The 16,188-nt window shown below is 41.6% G+C and overlaps 1 protein-coding gene across 3 annotated transcripts in view; it reads right to left on the bottom strand.

Annotated features, from left to right (window-relative positions):
* Rab3gap1 (RAB3 GTPase activating protein catalytic subunit 1) overlaps window positions 1–16,188 on the bottom strand; it is a 73,433-nt gene that overhangs the window by 49,012 nt on the left and 8,233 nt on the right. For all 3 annotated transcript variants that reach the window (XR_005492430.2, NM_001402314.1, NM_001402216.2), the window contains exons 4-5: window positions 8,686–8,818; window positions 7,055–7,133 (exon numbers count right to left, since the gene is read on the bottom strand). Coding sequence is in view for 2 of the 3 variants with exons in the window: in NM_001402314.1 (NP_001389243.1) it covers window positions 7,055–7,133; window positions 8,686–8,818 (212 nt within the window). In the remaining variant the exon portion in view is untranslated. The remainder of the gene's footprint in view (window positions 1–7,054; window positions 7,134–8,685; window positions 8,819–16,188) is intronic.

The following is a 16,188-nucleotide window of genomic DNA, read 5'->3' as shown; positions in this document are numbered from 1 at the left end:
AACTGCATGGTATTAGTACAGAGACAGGCAAATAGACCAGTGGAATAGAACTGAAGACCCAGATATGAACCCACACACCTATGGTCACTTGACTTTTGAAAAGGAGCCAAAACCATCCAATGGAAAAAAGATAGCATTTTCAGCAAATGGTGCTGGTTCAACTGGGGGTCAACATGTAGAAGAATGCAGATTGATCCATTCTTATCACCCTGTACAAAGCTTAAGTCCAGGTGGATCAAGGACCTCCACATCAAACCAGATACACTTAAACTAATAGAAGAAAAAGTGGGGAAGAATCTCGAACACACACATGGGCATTGGAGAAAATTTCCTGAACAAAACACCAATGGCTTATGCTCTAAGATCAAGAATCGACAAATGGGATCTCATAAAACTACAAAGCTTCTGTAAGGCAAAGGACACTGTTGTTAGGACAAAACTGCAACCAACAGATTGGGAAAAAAATCTTTACCAATCCTACAACAGATAGAGGGCTTATATCCAAAATATACAAAAAACTCACAAAGTTAGACTGCATGGAAACAAATAACCCTATTAAAAAATGGGGTTCAGAGCTAAACAAAGAATTCACAGCTGAGGAATGTCAAATGGCTGAGAAGCACCTGAAGAAATGTTCAACATCTTTAATCATAAGGGAAATGCAAATCAAAACAACCCTGAGATTCCACCTCACACCAGTGAGAATGGCTAAGATCAAAAACTCAGGTGACAACAGATGCTGGCGAGGATGTGGAGAAAGAGGAACACTCCTCCATTGTTGGTGGGATTGCAGAATGATACAACCATTCTGGAAATCAGTCTGGAGGTTCCTCAGAAAATTGGACATTGAACTACCTGAGGACCCAGCTATACCTCTCTTGGGCATATGCCCAAAAGATGCCCCAACATATAAAAAAGACACGTGCTCCACTATGTTCATTGCAGCCTTATTTATAATAGCCAGAAGCTGGACAGAACCCAGATGCCCTTCAACAGAGGAATGGATACAGAAAATGTGGTACATCTACACAATGGAATATTACTCAGCTATCAAAAACAATGACTTTATGAAATTCATAGGTTAATGGATGGAACTAGAAAATATCATCGTGAGTGAGGTAACCCAATCACAGAAAAGCACACATGGAATGGATTCATTGACAAATGGATATTAGCCCAAATACTTGAATTACCCTAGATGCACAGAACACATGAAACTCAAGAAGGATAACCAAAATGCGGATGCTTCACTCCTTCTTTAAAAGGGGAACAACAATACCCTTGGGAGGGAATAAGGAAGGCAAAGTTTAGAACAGAGGCAGAAGGAACACCAATTCAGAGCCTGCCCCACATGTGGCCCATACATATACAGCCACCCAATTAGACAAGATGGATGAAGCAAAGAAGTGCAGGCCAACAGGAACCGGATCTAGATCTCTCCTGAGAGACACAGCCAGAATACAGCAAATACAGAGGCGAATGCCTGCAGCAAACCATTGAACTGAGAATGGGACCCCCATTGAAAGAACCAGAGAAAGGACTAAAAGAGCTGAAGGGGTTTGAGACCCCATATGAACAACAATGCCAACCAACCAGAGCTTCCAGGGACTAAGCCACTACCCAAAGACTATACATGGACTGACCCTGGGCTCCAACCTCATAGGTAGCAATGAATAGCCTAGTAAGAGCACCAGTGGAAGGGGAAGCCTTGGTCCTGCCAAGACTGAACCCCCAGTGAATGGGATTGTTGGGGGAGGATAGTATGGGGAAGGATGGGGAGGGGAACACCCATATAGAAGGGGAGGGAAAGGAGTAGGGGGATGTTGTCCTGGAAACCAGGAAAGGGAATAACATTTGCAATGTAAATAAGAAATACCCAATTTGGGGTTGGGGATTTAGCTCAGTGGTAGAGCGCTTGCCTAGCAAGATTAAGGCCCTGGGTTCGGTCCCCAGCTCTGAAAAAAAAAAAAAAAAAAAGAAATACCCAATTTAATAAAGATGGGGAAAAAAAGAAAAAAAAAGAGACTATCAAAAAATTTTTTAAAAAGATTTATTTATTTACTATGTATACAGTGTTCTGCTTACATGTATGTCTACACACTGGAAGAGGGCACCAGATCTCATTACAGATGGTTGTGAGCCACCATGTGGTGGCTGGGAATTGAACTCAGGACCTCTGGAAGAGCAGTCAGTGCTCTTAACCACTGAGCCATCTCTCCAGCCCCCTCCTCAAAATCTTTTCTTAAGGAGTTAACTTAAATATCAACTGATGACTTCCACTAAACACACACCCTTCCCTAAATTTTAACATCTTTCCCTATCATTATGTTCTTACTGCTGTCAAAATAATTCATTGGTTTAAATTTCCTTACAAGCTCTGCTTGAGACTTGGGACTATTCCTTTCACCAAGTCAACAAACACTAGTATAAATATTAGAAAGCAAGAAAGTTTATGCAAAAACTAGCAACAATAAAACGTGGACGACTAGCTCTTTCTCTGACAGGGTCTTACTGTAGATCACTGGCTGACCTAGAACTCACAGAAATCTACCTGCCTCTGCCTCCAAAGTTCTGGAATTAAAGGTGCAGCCCTGGACAGCTAAGCAACTACATTATTTTAATGAACAAAGGATTCGGACAGCCATCATCTCCCAAAAGATTACACAACTGTTTTAAAAAGAGTCCCATAAAGAGACGATGAACATCAGTAGTAAGCAGAAGGCATGTGAGTCAGCCATCACCAAACACTTCACCATCACCACTATCAAACAGGAAAAGGACGAGCCCTAACCTGGATCTGGCTTTACTGGTGAGGACAGGATGCAGTAAAGCCGCGGTGAGAAACGGAATGCATGTTTTAAAATTAATACAAACAGCCAGTGTGCCAGCACACACTCAGAGACAAGAGGATGTCTGAGTTCACGTCCAGTCAGGTCTACATAGCAAGTTCCAGGGCAGCCAAAACTATACAGTGAAATTCCAAGAATAATAATATAACTTCTTAAATTAAAAAGGACCCACCCCTCATCCTAGCAATCCCACTTCAGGGTCTAGACCAAAAAGAACAAAAGCAGGCACTTCTGTTCCTGGTATCCAAACAAAGCAACAATCCCAATGCGCCAACCCACGAAATCATTCAATGGAACAGTTACTCTTAAAACATAATAAATGCACATAAATACACCTTAAAATCAAAAGCCAGTAAGTCACAAAAGGATAAATACTCCACTTTTATGAAGTACTGAAGGATTCAAATTCATACAAATGGTTCTTTCCCCCCCCCACCCCCCCCGGAGCTGGGGACCGAACCCAGGGCCTTGCACTTCCTAGGCAAGCGCTCTACCACTGAGCTAAATCCCCAACCCCAAATTCATACAAATGGAAGATAAATGCTGGACCACCAGTTGACTAATGGCTATGGTAGACATTTCATCTTCAAACCAAAACAGCTAGGCTTACTCTCATATATCCTTGAGGATCAGGGTACATTATCAGCTCTTCTAAGAACATTTTCCTGACTTGATCTATGTGTATTAGTGGGACAGACCTTCCATCAAATCTGTAATGCATGAGTCACTGTCTACTTCCTTCCCAAAGTCATAGCTTACTGACATAAGGTACATATGTTGGTATGTCTGTGTCTGGATCACAGTGTTTTAAAATATCGTTTTTTAAGGGGAGGGAGAGCTAAACCTTCAGAGAGGCGGACACGCCTGGGAAACCAGAAGAGACTGCACTCTGTGCACATCCAGATGCCAGAGGAAAACACCAAACGCCATCTGGAACCCTGGTGCACGGAGGCTCCCGGAAAGAGCGGCGCAGATCTTCCCGGTTGCTGCCACAGCGGAGAGGACTTAGGCAGTACCCCACGAGCAAACTTGAGCCTTGGAACCACAGGTGGGACCAACTTTTCCCCTGCAAGAAACCTGCCTGGTGAACTCAAGACACAGGCCCACAGGAACAGCTGAAGACCTGTAGAGAGGAAAAACTACACGCCCGAAAGCAGAACACTCTGTCCCCATAACTGGCTGAAAGAAAACAGGAAAACAGGTCTACAGCACTCCTGACACACAGGCTTATAGGACAGTCTAGCCACGGTCAGAAATAGCAGAACAAAGTAACACTAGAGATAATCTGATGGCGAGAGGCAAGCACAGGAACCCAAGCAACAGAAACCAAGACTACATGGCATCATCGGAGCCCAATTCTCCCACCAAAGCAAACACAGAATATCCAAACACACCAGAAAAGCAAGATCTAGTTTCAAAATCATATTTGATCATGATGCTGGAGGACTTCAAGAAAGACATAAAGAACTCCCTTAGAGAACAAGTAGAAGCCTACAGAGAGGAATCGCAAAAATCCCTGAAAGAATTCCAGGAAAACACAATCAAACAGTTGAAGGAATTAAAAATGGAAATAGAAGCAATCAAGAAAGAACACATGGAAACAACCCTGGACATAGAAAATCAAAAGAAAAGACAAGGAACTGTAGATACAAGCTTCACCAACAGAATACAAGAGATGGAAGAGAGAATCTCAGGAGCAGAAGATTCCATAGAAATCATTGACTCAACTGTCAAAGATAATGTAAAGCAGAAAAAGCTACTGGTCCAAAACATACAGGAAATCCAGGACTCAATGAGAAGATCAAACCTAAGGATAATAGGTATAGAAGAGAGTGAAGACTCCCAGCTCAAAGGACCAGTAAATATCTTCAACAAAATCATAGAAGAAAACTTCCCTAACCTAAAAAAAGAGATACCCATAGGCATACAAGAAGCCTACAGAACTCCAAATAGATTGGACCAGAAAAGAAACACCTCCCGTCACATAATTGTCAAAACACCAAACGCACAAAATAAAGAAAGAATATTAAAAGCAGTAAGGGAAAAAGGTCAAGTAACATATAAAGGCAGACCTATCAGAATCACACCAGACTTTTCGCCAGAAACTATGTAGGCCAGAAGATCCTGGACAGATGTCATACAGACCCTAAGAGAACACAAATGCCAGCCCAGGTTACTGTATCCTGCAAAACTCTCAATTAGCATAGATGGAGAAACCAAGATATTCCATGACAAAACCAAATTTACACAATATCTTTCTACAAATCCAGCACTACAAAGGATAATAAAGGGTAAAGCCCAACATAAGGAGGCAAGCTATACCCTAGAAGAAGCAAGAAACTAATCATCTTGGCAACAAAACAAAGAGAAGAAAAGCACACAAATATAACCTCACATCCAAATATGAATATAACAGGAAGCAATAATCACTATTCCTTAATATCTCTCAACATCAATGGCCTCAACTCCCCAATAAAAAGACATAGATTAACAAACTTGATACGCAATGAGGACCCTGCATTCTGCTGCCTACAGGAAACACACCTCAGAGACAAAGACAGACACTACCTCAGAGTGAAAGGCTGGAAAACAACTTTCCAAGCAAATGGTCAGAAGAAGCAAGCTGGAGTAGCCATTCTAATATCAAATAAAATCAATTTTCAATTAAAAGCCATCAAAAAAGATAAGGAAGGACACTTCATATTCATCAAAGGAAAAATCCACCAAGATGAACTCTCAATCCTCATCTTCGGTTGGTTTATATACAAGTGTGCAATTTCTAGGCTTGAAAGTAAAATGATGCTATCTGGTGCTGGATAGAGGAGCCTTATTTTTTATTATGGCAGCTTGCTATTTTTGTAACATGGTGATTTGGTTGAACACAATACAGTACAGTAGTAACTGAAAAAAAAATAAAACATTAATTCAACTAACAAAAAAAAATATCGTTTTTTAAATGAAAGAAAATACAAGCACATTTATTATGTATCATCTTCAAATAGTCGTCTGCTCTTTTTCTAATTTTTAGGAAAGAGAAAAGAGAAAAATCTCCCAGTAACTACTAGCAATATAGCAAGCATTTTCACAGGGTCTCCTGTTTCCACCCCTCAAGTACTGTGATTACTAGCATGCAATACCACATCTGGTTTATGGGATCCTATGGATCAAACTCAGAGTCTCATGCATACTAAGCACTCTACCAACTGAGTTGTGTTCCCTAAACAGTATACTAAATGTGCCCCTCCAAAATAATGTTCAGAGACTCCGAATAACTGAGAAAGATGGAAAAAGTTCAAACGTGAGGTGCCACTTGCATTAATGTCATCATATTTACAGTTACTAAGACACGTGGGTTTTGATTTTATCAAGTAGCTGTTTGAAGTCAACATTTACTTAAATTTATAGTAATACACACTAAATCTATGACATCTAAGTGTTCTCTACTGTTCATCAGAACTACAAGTAGGTATCACTCTGTGTTATGATGTGCAGTGTGCAAAAGAGCTCAGAAGAAGCATGAGACGGTAGCCCTGAGAGATGCCTATCAAACTGGCTCTTGGTTAGCATCTGGGATTCTGGACCTGAGGAAGGTTCTCGTCTCCGGTTGATAAAAAAACTTACTCTGTGTATTTAAAATGCTTGTGCAAATAATATGGTTACATTTTACACCTGTTTTCCTTTTGGGAGTCTGAATTTTGTTATACACCATGAAGACAAAGTATCCCTACTGACCAAGTCCTTTAAAGCTTTGAGGAGGGAGCCTTTCAAAAGCCTTCCCAACAGATGATGTTACTTTGTTGTGGAGGGAACTGAGTAAAACCTGTAGGATCTTATTAGAAAAACTTCTTCCGAGCTTATGTCAGCAAACCTTTAACTCCTGTCCTCTGCTGACTGTGCTTTGCGCTGCCGCTATAATAAACAGCTTTAGTAGCAGGCTGTCGCTGCCAGTCCCCTAGTTAATCACTGAACCTAGAGGTAGTGGGCTCACCTTAAAACACATTAGCTCGGTGTGGTCGCACACACCTTTAATCCCACAACCTGGAGGGCAGAGCAGGCAGATCTGTGAGTTTGAGGTCAGGATGGTCTGTCCATATAGAGTTCTCAGACAACTAGGGCTATGCAGAGAAACCCAATCTCAAAACAAGCAACAACAAAACACACACACACACACACACACACAATATCTGAATAAAAAGGATACGTACCATCTTACCAGACAATGTGCTCTTGGAGGAAAGTCATTATTCATACATAGCAAATCTTGCATTGATTGAGGAATAGCATCTACAGAAACATTTGAGAGTAAAAATCACATCGATTTAAACTCTAAATTGTTAGGTGATTTTATATATGCTTTGAGAAAAGCATGTCTTACTAGACTGCAGTTAGCAATTGTCAGTTTAGACTCCTGACAAATAATCCTTGTGACCTCTTACAACTAGCTTTTTCTTTTACCCTAGACATTTTTAAAGTTTTATAAAACCTTTCTCTACTTAATTTCTCATTTCTAACCCACGTATGTTTAGCCCTTACATCCTGATCCATAATCAGGAACTGATACAAATTATCATTATATGCATTGATAAATATATAACAAATTTAACACATAAAATATTTGCTTATAAAATGTATCCTTGTTAGTTATAAGGATTTGTCTTAGCAAATTATATATTTTACTCATATTGTAAAATAAATGGAAAAGCATCAATATTTTGAAACCCTGATTAACAAAAAATAATAAAGAACTCCAAAACAATGAAAGTCTGCTCTTGGTCTTCCAACTGTTGGTAATACAGTTTTAAGTGTGTATCTCTAAGCTAACTAAAATTTTTCTTCTAACTCCACTAGTTACAGCATTGACCACAAACAACTAGAAAGGAGACTTCATAGTACAACCCGTACAAGCAACAATGCCCTCACTATCTTCTCTTACAGCAACCCTCTTCATCTGTTTATCTCAGAAACACCCATCTGAGCATTCTGGTCTCAGGCAGCCCAATCTAATATAAAACCAACCAAGCTGTATTTTGATGTTTTTTTCCTTTATCAGTACAGTATGAACTCAAATGTCCTTGATTACCATCCCACAAAATGCAAACATTTCCCACCTGCTCTTTCTTTCAAAAAGAAACTCATCTGTTTTGTGTTACTACATAATTATCTTTCATATGTATGTCTGTGGCCACTGTTATCACTCTACTTTCTCACTCTAAATGCAGAAGCCACATTCTCTTGTCTGCAGGAACATATATAACAAAAAAGGTGCCATACCATCCCTACCTAGGAAAACCAGACAGTTTAGGCCATGTTTAAATGATAACCTGCTTAATAATCAGGATAATCAGGATGCTAATGCACGTCCTACAGGTAGGTCCACACATCAACAGATGAATTGCCTTTACTTGCACTCCTTCACAGGCTAGCTTACTTATCCCAATCTCCAAATAATCTAACAACCCGATCTCCTCCTGATTAGGTCACCCCCACAATTTCAGTGGATTTTCACCTGTCCGTAGCACGCCGTTTATCACTGTCTACCTCCTTTTACCGTTACTTCCACACCTTAGCTTCCCTACTGAAACGTGCATTCCCAAAGACGTGGCAGAATACTCAGCACGCGAGTCACTCAGTATCTGCTGGTTCAATCAAGTTTAAAGTGCCTGCCACTGTGGCTCTTCCTCTACTTCAGGTGCAGTACTAGCACATACTACTTCAAGCTTGGTTTACATCTTTCCTCTTATGGGTATTACTGAGTTGCGAGAACTAACTCATATCTAAAACTTAGACCCTTAAGAGATTGTATAAATATGACCCTTCCCCACAAAAAACCCCATACCCTCCGATTCTTCATCCTTCCCTTCTTTATCAGGAGATTCTTGTACAAGGTAGTGATGAGTGACTGAAAACCTGAAGTCAGCAAAGGAAATTTCATCTGCTCGCTCTTCCCATGTGCCGGAAGTAAATATACCCTGCATTTAACAAGAGAGAGAGAGAAATCAGCCAGCTTATTCAACAGTAGTCAGTGTTTACTATGCAGTGACTGCACCCTCTCTTCTACACATTGATCAGAGACTGCACTCAACAGTTATTCTCTACACATTGATCAGAGACTGCACTCAACAGTTATTCTCTACACATTGATCAGAGACTGCACTCAACAGTTATTCCTACATATTGATCAGAGACTGCACTCAACAGTTATTCCTACACATTGATCAGAGACTGCACTCAACAGTTATTCCTACACATTGATCAGAAACTACACTCAACAGTTATTCCTACACATTGATCAGAGACTGCACTCAACAGTTATTCTCTACATGATAAAGGCAAAAAGAATTTTTTTTTTAAAGATCTTACTGAGGCTATGGGGCACTCACAAAAAGGTACCTATCATGACTGTCCTCCAAAATACCCAACAAGCAGCTGAGTCAGATGCAGATATGTGCATTCAACCAATGAACAGAAGCTGCTGACCCCTGTGGCTGAATTAGAGAAAAAATGGAGGAAGCTGAGGAGGAGGGCGACCCTGTAAGAGCACCAGCAGTCTCAATTAACCTGGAACCCTGAGATCTCTTAGACACTATTATCACCAACCAGGCAGCATACACCAGCTGAGATGAGGGCCCCAACACATATACATATGCTGGATCTGGGTTCAGTCGGAGAAAATGCACCTAACCCTCAAGAGACTGGAGGCCCCAGGAAGTTTAGAGAGGTCTGGTGGGGTGGGTAGGGTGGGGACGTCCTTGTGGAGACAGGCGGGGAGGGGGGAATGGATAGTGGGGGGGGGGTTGCAGACTGGGAGCGGAATAAACTCTGGAGTGTAAAACTAAATTAAAAACCAATTAAGATCGTTCAGCAGAGTAGTGAAGAGCGATGTGGAATACAAACGATCTGGGTGTGGGGAGCACTTCGGGAAGTGGGAAGGAGGCAAATAAACAAGTGGGGAGATGAGGAAAACAGCAATAAAGATGTTCTAAGTCACAAGAAATCATACTCTAAACTGTACACATGCATACAAATCTGTAATGCATTTTATAATATATAATCAACTTTAATATAACATACATTTAATACAATTTTATAACATAATGAATATATTATAATACAATATAAATGTATAAACAAACATGATTTTAATGAATCTTTCTCATGTGGCTGATGATGCTGCCTCAAATAGCCAAAGACCACCTAACAAAACCCCCGATACCAGACTTGAGAAACCCTCTTTTGAGCTGTTGGCCAGGGCTGTCCTAGACTCCCAAGACATACAGTCTACTGCTGTTGCCCTTGGTTGCCCTCCAGAGGAAGGTGATGAATTCCAGTTGTTGCAGATACCATGGACTTCAGAATCAGAGCCCAAAGCCCCATGAGCTGACACTGATCCGAATGCCCCCAATCTGAGGACTAGCTTTTATGGTACCAGAAGGGGACATGCAAGCTTCCAAAGAAGGGAGGTAACCAACATCCTACCCAGCTATGATGCCTATGAACCACAACAATGACCAGGATGGCACAGCGACCACAGGTGCAGTGGTAGCACACATATCTTGGGGGCAATAACTGCTCTCTAATGGACTTAAGATTCTATCAACGAGAGGGAAACTGTGATTGGTACTGGAAACATAGCTAAGTACTCGGTGTGAGTGAAGTCGTGGTCACTGGAGAAGAATCTACAGCCACTAATCTACTAAAGCAGCACACTCCCTAACAACAGTGTGCAAACATCTGTCCTTATACCCACAGTTAAGTGTAGTCTTCACCCCTCATCAAGGAAACTTCTCTTTGCAATGATGGAGAACATTTAAAAAAGATGCAACCAGTCCAAATGCAGTTGTGTCCCAGTCCCAGTGGAATGCATCTAAACAGTCCTATAACTCCTGTACACTCCTGTGACACAGGACGACTGTGGAAGGGAAGGCAGAAAGTAGTGTAAGGAGCCAGAGACGAAGAAGTTTGCTCTAAGATTGTGTTTCCTAATAATATTAAAAGCTACACCTCAAACTCTCACCAAGTAAGCTGACGCCAATCAACATGTCAAACTGGACAAAGCAAAGCTCATAAGGCCTCAGCCCTACACAAAGAACTATAGGCAACTGAGGAAAGCAGGAAATGGAAGAGGTGGCCTTTCCCAGAGAAGAGCACACAAACTGGTTGTTCAGTGCCAATTGATCAGCCCTGAAAACATGCATACAGGTAGCACTATATATATTGAACAGGTTATATTTAGAAATAAGTATGTATGCATACATATGTACACATATGTGTATGTATACAGACATATGCACGCATGTCTATATACATATATAAACAAATATATATGCATGCAAAAACAGTGAAAAAAGAGACCAAGAATTCAAAGGGGGGGGGTACATGGGAGGGTTTGGAGGAAGAAAAGGGGAGAAATGTGATTAAATTCTCACAAAATGAAAAAAAATTTTGTATGGTTCTATTGTTATCAACATATGTCTCAGATAAGATTTTCAAGATTTATATTGACAACTTTACAATTTTCATGCTGAAAAATTTACTTAACACTCATAACGTAATACTGAGGAACATCTAAGAAGGTCCCGAGACCTCTCCTCTATGTTAAACAAACTTAAGCTTTTCAGCCAGGGACTCTTTCTAACACCCACTTAGGAACTAGGTGTTTAACAGCTAGGTGCTCTAGGGAACAATGAATTCTTCTTATTGCCAAGAATGCATTAGTTGTCCTACATGCTTATATTGTATTTGCTTGTAGTCTTTTTTCACTTATGTGTCACTCTCTAGCCTCTGAACATATGTAATAGAGCGGCAGTAATAACAGCTCATGCTGACTGAGAGCTCAGTGCCATTCACAGATGAGCAACAGAGCCAGACCTCTAACATAAGCCTTTACATAAGCCTTTACATATGCCTTTACAGCCACACTACCACAGCCACCGCTATCGCTGTCACCAAAAAGAGCTTTCCTGCTATTTACACAACAAAAAGGTCAACCATTACCAAGTATAACAAGACTCTCCTCCAAACTTCACATTTGAAAGTAGGAAATACAATAAAATACCAATTATTTTCCTATGTGATACCCAAAGACACAGTCAACACCATGGTTACTCCTTAGACAAAAATGAAAATGTAAACACAAAAGATCTTATGACCTAATCTTTAAATGGTCATACTTCCTTAAACAGTTGTGCAAGCAAGTCAATGTTGCTTTTTTCACTACATTTTAAAGAAATTGATTTTTCGGTGTTTGAATCTCATCTAATTTCTGAAAAACTTGAAAATTAAAAAACTCTATTACACTACTTCAATAATTCATAAAGCACCCAATGTTTGAGTGAACAAAAATAAAGGAATCCCAACTATTTAGATTATATCTATACCAAATTAACTTATGGAAAAGCTAGAGAAAAACAAGTTAAATGCATTTTACATTTGCTGACTGAACTTCTAAGAAAGGAAGTCAATGTCATTCCAGGCTTCTGAGCATGAAAACTCCAAACTCACTCCAGCGCTGCAGGAGTCACTAGTCCTCCATTAATATTCTAATGTCAATGACTCTTCCTCTGTGACTCTTTCAGAGGGTGTCAGTCAGTCTATTACGGGATCATGACATAAATAAATTTAACACTTCAGGAAAAGCACTTGTAATTTTTGCCAGCTACACAGAATCTAAAATTCCAAAGCTCTAAGAATCTCAAAGGTCATTTCCTTTATTTTCACCCTACTTCAAGTAAGATGATAGGTTCATGTTTACAAAGCCCAAAACACTAAAATTCAAAAAGTTACCTTAGAAATCTACTTTAATTCTTCTAAGTAATATTACATTTACTTAAATTTCATCATAGCACACCTCGCCAAGTAAAACAGTAAAACAATATGCATTTGAAAGGTGAGATCTAGCTTTAACCCTACTTCCATTAACTGCTGGCAAAATAACCGAGCAAATTACTACATGAGCTCCAGACCTCATTCCACACTACCTCATCACTGGAGTCTATTTAGGATTAAGGCAGTCAACAGGCACAGTGCCAGCAACAGTATATGGTACCTCAGTATATACTCAGTAACTGACATCCCTCTTGAATCATTTCCCAGCACTACAAGTTCTACAGTGGTCAAGTAGCTCATCACAAAAACCTTCCTTTGGTTTTGAATTTCACTGTACGTGCGCACATGCAGAGGACAAGTAGAAAGGTGGAGAGGTATTTGGGGAGGGGAACACCCATGTAGAAGGGGAGGGGGAAGGGTTAGGGGGATGTTGGCCTGGAAACCGGGAAAGGATATAACAATTGAAATGTAAAAAAAAAAAAAGGTGGAGAGGGCTGAATTCCCTGGAGCTGGAGTTATAGATGGTTATGAGCTGCTAGATGTGGGTACTAGGAACCAAACTCAGTCCCTCTGGAAAAGCAGTGGGTGTTTTTACCACTGACTAAGCCATCTCTCCATTCCTCCAAAGGATATCCTAAAGGCTCTGTAGAGTAGTTAAAATGTAACCACAAACTGGGGAGGAGTTCACCTATGAGAAGAAAGGTATCTGATGAGATTTGCAAGTTCATATCTTTTTGTCTGGAACAGTGATTCTTGACTTTCTGGACCTAGGAGCTGGTTAAACTCTTTTAAGAAATCACTGATTCCATAATTTAACTTAAAATGTAACATAACTGGTAATATAACTTATTGGTACAGCATGTACTTAGCATGCCTAAACCGCGCACTCAGTTCCCAGCACCAAACAAACAAACAACTAAAAATATTTACTGCATCACTTATTGTAGAAATAACTTCTATGTCAATATGTCTTTCTAATGATGCTTTCCAGAAAAATAGAAATATAGCACTATTTCACATTTTTGCAAGTTTTTTAAATGTGTAGGTTTTCTGTTGTTTAGTTTTTCAAGTCCGTCTGTTTAGCTCTGGCTATGTTAGAACTCACTCTGTAGACTAGGCTGTCCTCACTCACAGAGACCAGCCTGCTTCTACTTCCAGTGCTGGGACTAAAGGTGTGAGCCACCAATGCCTGACTTAGATTTTTCTTTTTTCTATTCTTTTTATTTTTTTTCTTTAACTAAAATGATGTCTTTTTAATGGGAATCAGAGCTATAGTTACACACAGACAGACAGACAGACAGACAGACAGACAGACAGACACACACACACACACACACACACACACACACACACACACACACACACAGAGCCCCACTCACCCCCAAAAATATCCATGAGCAATCCTGAATTATAAGTTTACAAAATAACAAGGGTAACAGTGGGTGGAGAAGGGCTGTTGCAGAACTTCAGAAGCCAGGCTAATATGGCCTCTCCCTGTGATTCTGTAAGTGCTTGTCCCTGGAGTCCATCTTGCCAGAGCTAAAACCACCTCTGTCCCCTCACCCCAGCCCTCTGAAGCCCCCCTCAGTCCCCTCCTCAGCCCCCAGTAGCCACCCCGATCATATCCTCCTCTGCCATGTCAATCATCTCCATAGTTTCCCCCCATATGAGAGCCTCCTGGTCCCCCTCCTGGGCCATCTGGCTTCAGTGCCTTACACTGGTTACATCCATTTCTCCAAGAGAAGCTCATGTTCTAACATGTAGGATTAGGAACTTCTAGTCCCCAGCTCGTTCCTGTCCTCCATCTCCACCACCTTCACTGGGGAATCCTCCCCGGCTACTGCTGCCACCTCCTCCATAGCCTCCAAGGCTTATGGGTCCTCCTCGAACTCGGCCTCCATGACCATTTCCACCACCCTGGTTGAAGTCAGCACGCCGGGTAGCAGGAGAAACTTTAATGGATTCCCAGAGAATTCTTTAACATCAAACCAGTCGATTGCAGCTTTAGCAGATGGGGGTCACCAAAGGAGACTGCTGCCTCACCCTTCAACTTGCCGGTTTCCCTGTCTGTACACAAATCAATCATAGGCTGTCCAGTTTTCCTGTTTGCCTTAATAATTTCAATCTGCTTGACGTAATCGGCCACAGATTCACTTGTAGCATTCTCACCTAGACCTTGCACAGAGATGGTATTGTCTGAATTACCCTTTTCGGAATCATGACAAGATACTTGATCCAGAGGACACCAAAATCTTCGAAGCCACCATGGTCACTTGCACCCACCCTGCCTGTGCCTCCTCCACTACCTCCCGGGCTCTGAGTTCATAGCCACCACTACGTCACTTGTGCCACCTCCACCGCCCCAGCCACGGCCCCCACCATCCTGCTGGCCTCCCCCATAGCCACCACGGCCAGCACTCATAGAGGACTGATCTTGGCCACAGTCGCCTCCACCACCCCCTCCACCCCTCCACTGCTGCTGTTGTACTGGCTCTGCTGTCCAGAGCCCTGAGGTGGGTCATAGGAGCTTTGTTGCTGTCCACCATAGCCAGATTGTTGACCATGGCCTCCGCTCTGGGGCTGCCCACAGCTGCTGCTCTGAGAACTGCCACCATAATTTCCTGAGGTGCTACTAGTAGCTGGCTGTTGGCCATAGCCGGGGTAGGAGGGCTGCTGCTCATAAGAAGGCTGGGAACTTTGGCTGCTGCCATGGCCACCAGTGGAACCCTATCCCTGGGGAGCTGACTGAGTTCCATAGCTGTTTTGGGTCTGTCCATAAGAAGAACCAGAGCTGCTGTGACCATATCCTGAAGTGTCAGCTGATTGGCCATAACCACTGTAACTCTGCTGGCCATAGGGCTGATGGCTCTGTTGGGAACAGCCCTGCCCAGGCTGGGTAGGATAGGCTCCATAGCTATGAGCTGCCTGTTGGGTACAGTTGTTTAGTTGTTTGAAGCCATGTCCATGCACTCGCGCACAGGTCGCCAAGCATGCACAGGATTGCAGACGACTGCGAAGGGACACCGCAAGGACTGATATCTCTCTCTCTCTCTCTCTCTCTCTCTCTCTCTCTCTCTCTCTCTATCCCTCCCCCCGCCCCCTTCTCAGGTAAGATCTTATTATGTAGCCCTGTAGTTAGTATAGATTTATCTGCTGAAATGGGGTCTTTATACATTGTTCAGATTAACCTGGAATTTTAGGAATGATCAAGCAAGAGCTGAGGGATAGCATGAGCTACACAGCAAAGCCTGCCTCTGGGAGGGGGGAAAAGGAACCTATTTCAAAAATCTAGTAGGCAGTCAAGGAAGTAGACAGGTACGACTGAACAAGAAATGGCCAAAGATTAACTGTTCAAACTGGGTGATGGGAGTTTATTATACTATCTTATAAATTTCACATTAAGTTTTTAAGATTTGTTTTTGTTTTTAATTATGTGTATAGCTATGGGACAGACTGTGAACATGTGAGTGATGGTACCCACAGGATACAGAGAAGGATGTCATAACCCCTGGAC

Source organism: Rattus norvegicus, chromosome 13 (assembly GCF_036323735.1).
Source record: "Rattus norvegicus strain BN/NHsdMcwi chromosome 13, GRCr8, whole genome shotgun sequence".
Lineage (NCBI taxonomy): Eukaryota > Metazoa > Chordata > Mammalia > Rodentia > Muridae > Rattus > Rattus norvegicus.
The sequence above is the reverse complement of the archived record's forward strand: the minus strand, read 5'-3'. Positions and strand labels throughout refer to the sequence as shown.